General features: G+C 47.7%; 1 protein-coding gene across 4 annotated transcripts in view; it reads right to left on the minus strand.

Annotated features, from left to right (window-relative positions):
• RNF4 (ring finger protein 4) overlaps positions 1–9682 on the minus strand; it is a 45182-nt gene that overhangs the window by 18570 nt on the left and 16930 nt on the right. For all 4 annotated transcript variants that reach the window (XM_011936748.1, XM_011936745.1, XM_011936746.1 and 1 more), the window contains one exon: positions 5731–5890. In XM_011936748.1, coding sequence (XP_011792138.1) covers positions 5731–5739 — 9 coding nt within the window. In that variant the 5' untranslated portion in view covers positions 5740–5890. The remainder of the gene's footprint in view (positions 1–5730; positions 5891–9682) is intronic.

Genomic DNA, 9682 nt, shown 5'->3' on the forward strand with positions numbered 1-9682 from the left:
CCACTGCACTCCAGCCTGGGCAACAGGGCAAGACTCCATCTCAAAAACAAACAAACAAAAAACCCCGAAAAAACAAAAACTATCGGCACGTCAAAAGGGACATGATGCATCCCTTTACAAAAGCTTCAGGGCAAGTCAGGATTTGGACTTGTCATGGATGCCCTGGCCAAAAGGCTGGAAACCCTTCCCTTTAACCAAAAGTTATCAATGTCTCTTCCCTGACTTTGTGTCCAGCCTTTCTGGGCTCTTTTTGTTTCTTAGCATAAAGAATTTGGAGTTTTTCTGAGTTTCTATACATTGTGGAAAGCTCATCTTCCCCTGGGAAATGTGGCCTTGAACCTTTCAGGGTATTATCAACTGTGATTCACGCCAATCATCTCCACAAAGAACTCAGAGAACCAAACCTGTTTTAAGCCTGTTCCCAGTGGCTACCCAAGAGCCATGTCTTCCGGAAGGTTCAGGCTCTCAACTGGCTGATCTGCAACTGACGCTCTGACCAGTCTTTCTTCCAAATCCTTAGGCTGCCTTTTGCCAATATGCTCCGGCCACTTCTGGGCTGGCTGGTCCCAAAAGACGAGTTGAGAATACCCTCCACCTTAACCAAGAGACAGAGCCTCCCAACAGAGCCTGTTGCCTTGTTATTCCCACTGTATATTTCTGTGCTCTTCTCCCCTGTGCCCTGTCCTGCTATCCTTCACACTGGACCACCTGGACAAGTACTGCACTACTAAGTCTCAAGTTCCCCACCAGTACCAGCCTTGCAGAACTGTTAAAAGGTCCAAATGAGATCATGTATGTAAAGTACTGCGCAGAGCTGGAATATGCTACTATCCCAATTCCTTAGCCTTACTAGGGTCAATCTGTCCGAGGAAACTGAAAGGACCAGATATTGCAAGTGAGATTCATACAAGATCTAGGAACACTCACCACCCAGCCAAGCCCACGCTAGGTAATAGGGATAAGCCTAATTATATCTGTGTTGCAATGCTATTCTTATCAAATGGCAGCTTGAGATGTTTTGGGAATGAAGCTGGGTCTAGCAACTTCCCACCGACTAAGGAGCACGAAACCAGCCCCAGGAGGGCCCAGAGGCCAAGTGACAGCAGCCATAATTCCCAAGTGAGCAGCTGCTCTTGGCCTCAAGGGAGCTGACAATAACCTCAGTGGAGTTCTACTGCCTAGTGTTTTAAGGGTTTCCCCAGCAGCCACTAGGTTACTTATGCAAAAAGTAGAGGTTCCTCTTCAAAGACTTTCCTCCCCATCTAATTAGAAATAAATAGTAACTTCTCTTAAAAGCAAAATTTACTCAGAGACCTATACTAACATTCTTAAATATCTGCTAGCCATAATAAAGAAATCAATGTACTTTATATTCTTAGCTCCCACAATTTAGTCTAAATATTTACCCTAGCATGCTTATATTAGTCCAAGCAAGCATTAGATCATAGCCTGTTTCTCTTCCTTATTTAAAGGTTATTTTTACCTTTCTCAGCATTCCACAAGTTACTTCCTCATTCCTTTATTCTCCTCTGCCTTTGCCTCTTTTACAAAGTTCTGGCCCAGCGCGGTGGCTCACGCCTGTAATCCTAGCACTTTGGGAAGCTGAGGTGGGTGGATCACGAGGTCAGAAGATTGAGACCATCCTGGCTAACACGGTGAAACCCCATCTCTACTAAAAAAATACAAAAAAAATTAGCCGGGCATCCCGGCTACTCAGGAGACTGTGGCAGGAGAATGGCGTGAACCCAGGAGGCAGAGCTTGCAGTGAGCCGAGATCACATCACTGCACTCCAGCCTAGGCGGACAGAGCAAGACTCCGTCTCCCCTCCCCCGCCAACAACAACAACAACAACAACAACAACAACAGTTGTAAGTTACTAACCAGTTGGGACAAATACAGAACGTGAGGTCCCATTCCAGCCAATAAAAACCAGACACAGCCGCAGACACAAGTTATAAACAACCCTGTCTCCTTTATTCAATGTACTCTCACGGCAAAACTACTGGTGAGTGTACCCTTTCTGTAGAAAGTATAAAAATGGCCTTGCTAAAAATATTAAATTTATGTTCAAATGCTATTTTTTTTTACAGCACCGGAAAACAAGCATTTCAAATACTTAGGACTCTTTACTAAATTACCCCATTCTCATGGATCACGAGGTCAGGAGTTCAAGACCAGCCTGGCCAAGATGCTGAAACCTTATCTCTACTAATAACACAAAAAGTAGCCAAGCCTGGTGGCACGCACCTGTAGTCCCAGCTACTTGCGAGGCTGAGGCAGGAGAATCACTAGAACCCGGGTAGCAGAGGTTGCAGTGAGCCAATACTGCACCTACTGCACTCCAGCCTGGGCGACAGAGCATGACTACTGTCTCAAAATAAATAAATAAAAAAAAATTTATCCCATTCTCTTTGATAATGTCCTTTGTCCTTGTACCCTCCTTCCCTTGTAGCCGACCAAGTCTTTTTTTTTTTTTTTTTGAGACAGAGTCTCGCTCTGTCGCCCAGGCAGGAGTGCAGTGATACCATCTCAGCTCACTGCAACCTCTGCTTCCCAGGTTCAAGCAATTCTCCTGCCTCAGCCTCCCGAGTAGCTGGGATTACAAGCACCTGCCACCATGCCCAGCTAATTTTTAGTGGAGATAGGGTTTCATCATGTTGGCCAGGCTGGTCTCGAACTCCTGTGATCCACCATGCCCAGCCTGTAGCAGACCAAGTCTCTCTTACTAGACAATGCTAAGCAGACCTTCATGTCCCACAGCTACCTGGGTGGTTTCTGGGCCCCACTGAGGGAGCCAAGAAAGCAGCCATGGGTCCTGGACCCCAAATCTCCCCTCATGGATAATTACAGGAATGTCCCCACCCCTCCCTAACCTCAGGAATCCTCTTTCCTGCCTGCTCTATCGACCCGTCCATGCCTTTATCTAGAGCTTCTTCCCTGCCTGGAGTACCCATCCCTCCCTTTCTTCACCTGGCCAATTCTTGCACAGCTTTCCAGAACCCACTCAAATGTCACCTCCTTCATGAAGACATCCTTCACCCTCCCACTCTGCTTTCTCTGAGCCTCCTCCACCCCCCAACTAGCTTCCCTGCACCACTCAAGACGGGCTCAATAAATCCAGGAATATCTGCAGAACTCTCCCCTCTCGCCCTCCCATAATTCTGGTCATAACTCTCCTCCTTTTTACTAGCAGGGCCCTCAGAGGTCCATAGCTTTTGGTGAAAACTGACATCCAATCACAACCACATAAGCTATAACCACACCATAACTTTCAGGAATTTTAACCAATTTCTTCACACACACACTCACAAAAGGCTACATTGTTTTGCCTGTTCCGATTCAGCCTAAGCAGAGATGGGACTTCAGAGGTAAGGCTTAGAGCACCTATTTCCCTATAGATGAGCTACGTGGCAACCTGCAGGTGAAGCACCAAGGTGGGAGGTCAAAGAAGCAGGCTTTTTTGTGTATCACCATCAAAAGTGGGCCCTGGAGCAAAATGGGGGCCAGGAATGGCCAGGAAGTAACAGAAGAGGGTGAGCACCCAAAGGAGTCAGAGGGTGTGACCAGCATTTCCATGACCATTCCCTCTGAGAGCTGTTTGTTCAGCCTCATCCTGCCCCCACCATCCATCTTCCCATACCATTCACAGCGTCTCTGGAGCACTGGAAGAAATCAGCAGGCTATTTCACATCTGGTCTGACAAGGAATTCAGGATCTCAGACAACAGTTGTTTTAGAGTTTAGATCATTTAAACCACCTTGCAGTGGGAACTCTGTCAGCAGAGAATAAACTGGGACAGGGGGACCTTCAGGCAATCTCCTCTAGAGCTCAAGGGGTTCCACGTGATACCTGAATTACACCAAACCAGAGCTGCCTCACAGATGCGATAAAAGCTCTGAACAGTCTGGATATGGTCACTCACTTTGGGAGCCTAGGTGGGAGGATTGCTTGAAGCCAGAAGTTCAAGATCAGCCTGGGCAATAAAGCAAGACTCCATGCCTACAAACATTTTTTTTTGAGACGGAGTCTCGGTCTGTCGCCCAGGCTGGAGTGTAGTGGCGTGATCTCAGCTCACTGCAAACTCTGCCTCCTGGGTTCACACCATTCTCCTGCCTCAGCCTCCCAAGTAGCCAGGACTACAGGTGCCCGCCACTACGCCCGGCTAATTTTTTGTATTTTTAGTAGAGACGCGGTTTCACTGTGTTAGCCAGGATGGTCTTGAGCTCCTGACCTCGTGATCCGCCCACCTTGGCCTCCCAAAGTGCTGGGATGACAGGTGTAAACCACCACGCCCAACCAACATTTTCTTAAAAATTACCCAGGTGTGACAGTGCATGCCTATGATCCTAGCTACTCAGGACGCTGAGGTGAAAGGACTGCTTGACTCCTGGAGTTGGGGACTGCAGTGAGCTATGATCACACCACTGCACTCCAGATAGGGAGACAGAGAGAGACCCTGTCTCTTAAAAACAAACAAAAACTGCTGGGCACAGTGGCTCATGCCTGTAATCTCAGCACTTTGGGAGGCCAAGATCACTTGAGGTCAGGAATTTGAGATCACCCTGGCCAACAGGGTGAAATCCCGTCTCTACTAAAAATATAAAATCAGCTGGGCATGGTGGTAGGTGCCTGTAATCCCAGCTACTCAGGAGGCTGAGGCAGGAGAGTTGCTTGAACCCAGCAGGCAGAGGTTGCAGCGAGCCGAGACAGTGCCACTGTACTCCAACCTGGGCGACAGAGAGAGACTCCATCTCAACAAACAAACAAAAATAGCCTGGCCAACATGGCAAAAACTGTCTCTATTAAAAATACAGAAATCAGCTGGGCGGGGAGGTGCACGCCTGTGATCCCAGCTATGTGGACGGTTGAGGCACAAGAATCACTTGAACCCAGAAGGTGAAGGTTGCAGTGAGCCAAGATCAGGCCACTGCACTCCAGGCTGGGTGACAGGGCAAGACCCTGTTTCAGAAAATAAACAAAAGCTCTAAACAGTCATTATAATGACGAATCAACTTTGGTCACAGAATATAAGAAACTTTTCACTATGGATCATTACTATCATGCTCACAATGAATGAACCAAGAACATCACAGGGAAACAAAATAGAAAGAAAAATGGAAAACTGGGTGGAAATACTTTTATAGAGACAGGATCTGACTCTGTCATCCAGCTGGAGTGCAGTGGTGTCATCATAGTTAGCCTTGAACTCTTGGGTTCAAGGAATCTTCCTGCCTCAGCCTCCCAAGTAGCTGGGACTACAGGTGCACCCCACCACGCCTGGCTCAATTTTGTTTGTTTGTTTGTTTGTAGAGATGGGGCCTGTGTTGCCCTGGCTGGTCCTAGGCTCAAGTGATCTTTCTACCTTAATCCCTCCCAAGTGTTGTGATTACAGGTGTGAGCCACCATGCCCAGTCTATAAATAATTTTAAAAAGCAAAAAGTCTTAGTATTTCTATGACACTGACAACTGCTGTGAAGGTCTGAGATTACCAAACCCTAAGTTATTCCTTCTTAGCCTTTTGTCTTCTGGGCACTGCCCTTTATGACTGGAATTTAGTTCAGTGTCGATAAGTGAACTGATGTGACTACCAGAAAGATCCTACACACACTCCTTCAAGAAGTGGGGCTACTTTGAAGTGCCATTATGGAACTCACTTTCATTCATGTGCTATAAGGAAGAAGGTAGTTAATTAGCCCTAAAAAATCACAAATTCAAGAGATAAAACTTACTGTACTCATTGTGCTCTTTGGTGCCAACCTACAGAAAAGGAAGTGATCTATACCAAGGTTTGCAGGGAAGACAAGCGTTCTCAACCTTTCATGCCGTCTGGTTACTCATCTGGCTTGCAAAAGAATTTGGATCCGGACAGATTTCCAGTATTTTCAAGCCCTGAAAAACAAAGATACTGATTTGATAAATGCTGCCACTTACATCACTGAAACAAAGCTCAGCTCGATAATGTACTGGTCCTTTCTGTCCCTAGGTTATTTGCTGAATATGTTACGCAATGACATCCTTAATTCTATATTCATCTTAGGAAGCAAGCATTCTTGCTGCATATAGACTTCCTGATCCCAAAGTCTGTAAGTGTAATTATTATGCTACCTCCTTTCTGGCTCCTGCCATCTTGGCAAGGTACTGTGCTAACGCCTGGGAAGAGGTGCAAGTCAGGACTGCCACACACGACCACACCAACTCCTCAGTAACCGTAACCGGAAGGGAAGGGACAGAGCTTCTGAGGCCAAACAGAGCTCAGAGCCTCAGGCTCTTCCCACAATTTCACTGTTGCCATCTAGAGTTGAGGAGACAAGAGCCACTCACTCTAAAGCACGCTGTGTGTCCAGCTGAGACTTCTGTCGCTGGGACCAGGTGAACGGTGAACCAGGAGACTGTGGACTAGGCAGCCAAGTAGAAGCTCTGAGTAAAGGCAGCGAAATCACCAGATGCAGAGGTTGACAGGCCCTTGGATTTCACTGAGAAGTGAGGCTGAACACGGCAAACTCAGTGTCAGCAATGCAGTGGGTAATGGAGCCACAAGCCCTGAGCACAGGACAAGGCTGAGGGACTAAGAGACAGCCAAAGCAAGGACAAGACCCTTGTGGTCACCCACTGCTGGGTGCTAGTGGCTTAGATTAGGAGAGTGCTTCTCAAGCCCCCACAGAGCGCTTGTTAAGACCAGGCTGCTAGGCCCTCCAATTTACACGTCTTAACAAGTTCCCAGGTGCTGCTGTTCTAGAGACCACACCATGGTACATACTGAAGTAGCATAATGGGATGGAGTTGCAAAGCAGACACAGGTGAAAGGGATCCAGGTGGCGGAAACAACAGGAACGCTCTTCATATCCACCCTCTGTGCATCCCCAGTGCTGCTGCCGTGTCATCCTTCTCTGCACCATTACCATGCCTGCTCATGCTGGGTCTCCTGTCCCTGGGTGCTCATCTACCCTACTGCTAGGCCATCTTTCCAAAACATTTGCCACAGCAACTTTCCCTGGCTCCTGATCAAGACCTAACTCCTAAGCATGGTGTGTGGAGCCAGGCTGGCACTGCAATTAGGGCATATCTCTTGAGCCAGGCAACTGGGATTGAAATCCAAGCACCGGCTGGGTGCAGTGGCTCACACCTGTAATCCCAGCACTCTGGGAGGCCGAGGCGGGTGGATTACCCGAGGCCAGGAGTTTGAGACTAGCCTGGCCAACATGGTGAAACCCCATCTCTACTAAAAAATACAAAAAATTAGCCGAGAGTGGTGGTGGATGCCTCTAATTCCAGCTACTCTTGAATTAGGCAGAAGAATCTCTTGAACCCGGGAGGTGGAGGAGCTGAGATCATAGCATTACACTCCAGCCTGGGCAACGAGAGTGAAACTCCAAACTCCATCTAAAAAAAATCCAGGCACCTGAACCCCAACCTGTGACCTTGGGGCATGGTACTGAACTTCTCTGTGCCCCATTTCTTGTCTATAGAACAGAACTGCACCTACCTCAATGGTGTGTGAGGATTCCAGAAGTTATTAGAAGAGAGTGTTGGGAGCAGTGCAGACACACTGTAAAGGCTCAGGGTCTGTGGGTTGACACATACCCATCACCATACTCAGCCCCACAGCACAGGCTGGTAGTCTCTCCAAATCCACCTTCCCAGTGCCCAGCTCCAACCTTCTGCTCAAGTCCTAAAACGCTGTGTGATATCACATCCCACTGTTTTGTTTTGTTTTTTTTTTTTTTGAGACGGAGTCTCACTCTGTTGCCCAGGCTGGAGTGAGTGCAGTGGTGCAATCTTGGCTCACTGCAACCTCTACTTCCCAGGTTCAAGCGATTCTCCTGCCTCAGCCTCCCAGGTAGATGGGATTACAGGCGTGTGCCACCACACCCAGCTAATTTTTCTACTTTTAGTAGAGACGGGGTTTTACCAGGTTGGTCAGGCTGGTCTCGAACTTCTGACCTCAGGTGATCCACCTGTTTCAGCTTCCCAAAGCGCTGGGATTACAGGCATGAGCCACCACGCCCGACCTCCCACCCAGTTTTAAGAAGGGGCTGCATACTTCCCTGCCTCATTCATAGTGGGGATGTAGAAATGTAGAAATGCAGAGTGAATGGAGACCTTAGGGGTCATGGGAACGTAGCCCTCACCAACTACAAAGGGTTCTGGATCATGTAGGTGAGAGTCCAATGGAATAAGAAAACTAACAACAGCTGAGATGTGCCTTCTATGCATCTGCACAAGGCACTGTGCTTCCTAAATACTACCACATGTGTTCCTCGTATCACCCAGTAAGGAAACAGGCACTGTTATGGTTCCCATTTACACATGAAGCAGCTAAGGATTAAAGTTAAGTAATTTGCCCAAAGTCGTCCACACCTAGTAAACAGAGCCTAGACTTAAACCAGGGCAGTCTGACACCAAAACCCGCACCCTCAAATAGGTATGTTAGTGCCAGAATCAAATACATCAATTCTAGAAACTAGCTGGCACACGGATGGTGATTTTTCAGATATCTCAAATTTAGTGTGTTCCAAAAGGAACTCATGCCTCCTCCTTCCGCCAACATACACTCCATTTCAGGAAAGGGCCCCACCATCCTCCAGCCTCTCGTCCAGGATGCTCTCACTTACACAAATGCTATGAGGACAGGGCTCTATTTACTTTGTACCTACCTAAGACCTTACACAAAGCGGATGCTCACATTTATTGAAGGAATAAATGAGGGTAAGAGTGAAGTGCTGATGGCACCCCCGCCACTAAGAAAAGAGGAGCTGGGGAAGAGAAGTGGTCATTCCTGACTGGGGGTGGTCAAGACAGCCAGATGCTAGGGATTCCTGAAGTTCCAAGGTGAAAGGAGAAACAACTCATGACAAGGTTATCTAGCTTCTTACCCTGCAAGAGTGGTATCACAAAACCCAATGAGGGAAGGGAGAATAGAAACAGGAGCTGAGTGTAGTTTTAGAAAAGTGGGGTGTGAGATACCCAAAGAAAGGGCCAAAGGTAGTCGGAAACTCAAGAGTGAGAACTGGGATGGACATAGAGATTTCAGAATGTGTGAAAACTTGGGGAGGCAGGTAGATAGAATCTGTAAAAGAGAATTTAAAAGAAACAAAGCTAGGAGAACCTGGAGCTGTCACTTAGACAAAACCTCCTTCTTCAAGGAGGAAGAAGCAGTGAACAGCTGCAATGCACAGGCTGGGGAACTAGAAGGCAGCCAGTGAGCTCAGATACGGAAGTGGGACACTGGTGACCTAAGCAAGTGGAAGCAGCAGCAAAGGAGTTGCAGTCCCAGCCTAACTGCACTGAGGATCAAGCTGGGCTGTCTAGAGGAAGCGGCACTGAATGGGGCCTATAAAGTGACAGGAGGTGTTAGTCAAGAAACAATGTATGTGGGTGGGGTGGGCAGAAGGGAAGAGGGATGTCCCAGACAAGCACTGCGTGGAGGTGGGGAGAGAACTGAGGACGACAAAGGTGCCGAAGAGAACAGATGGGAGACTGAACAACTCAGACTGTAGACCAAGGAGGAGATTCAGGGTAGACCAGGCGTGAAGAAAGCCGTGAGGCTCAGGGGTAGTGACAGAGTATAGGACAGAGAGGTGGCTGACAGGGTGGAAGTTGGGAGGGCTTCGGGGCTTTCTTCATTCTCATAGATTTATTATTTAAGGTCTATGTAATTATTCTCTTATTTTTTTTTTTTTT

Source organism: Colobus angolensis, unplaced genomic scaffold (assembly GCF_000951035.1).
Source record: "Colobus angolensis palliatus isolate OR3802 unplaced genomic scaffold, Cang.pa_1.0 Scaffold157, whole genome shotgun sequence".
Classification (NCBI taxonomy): domain Eukaryota; kingdom Metazoa; phylum Chordata; class Mammalia; order Primates; family Cercopithecidae; genus Colobus; species Colobus angolensis.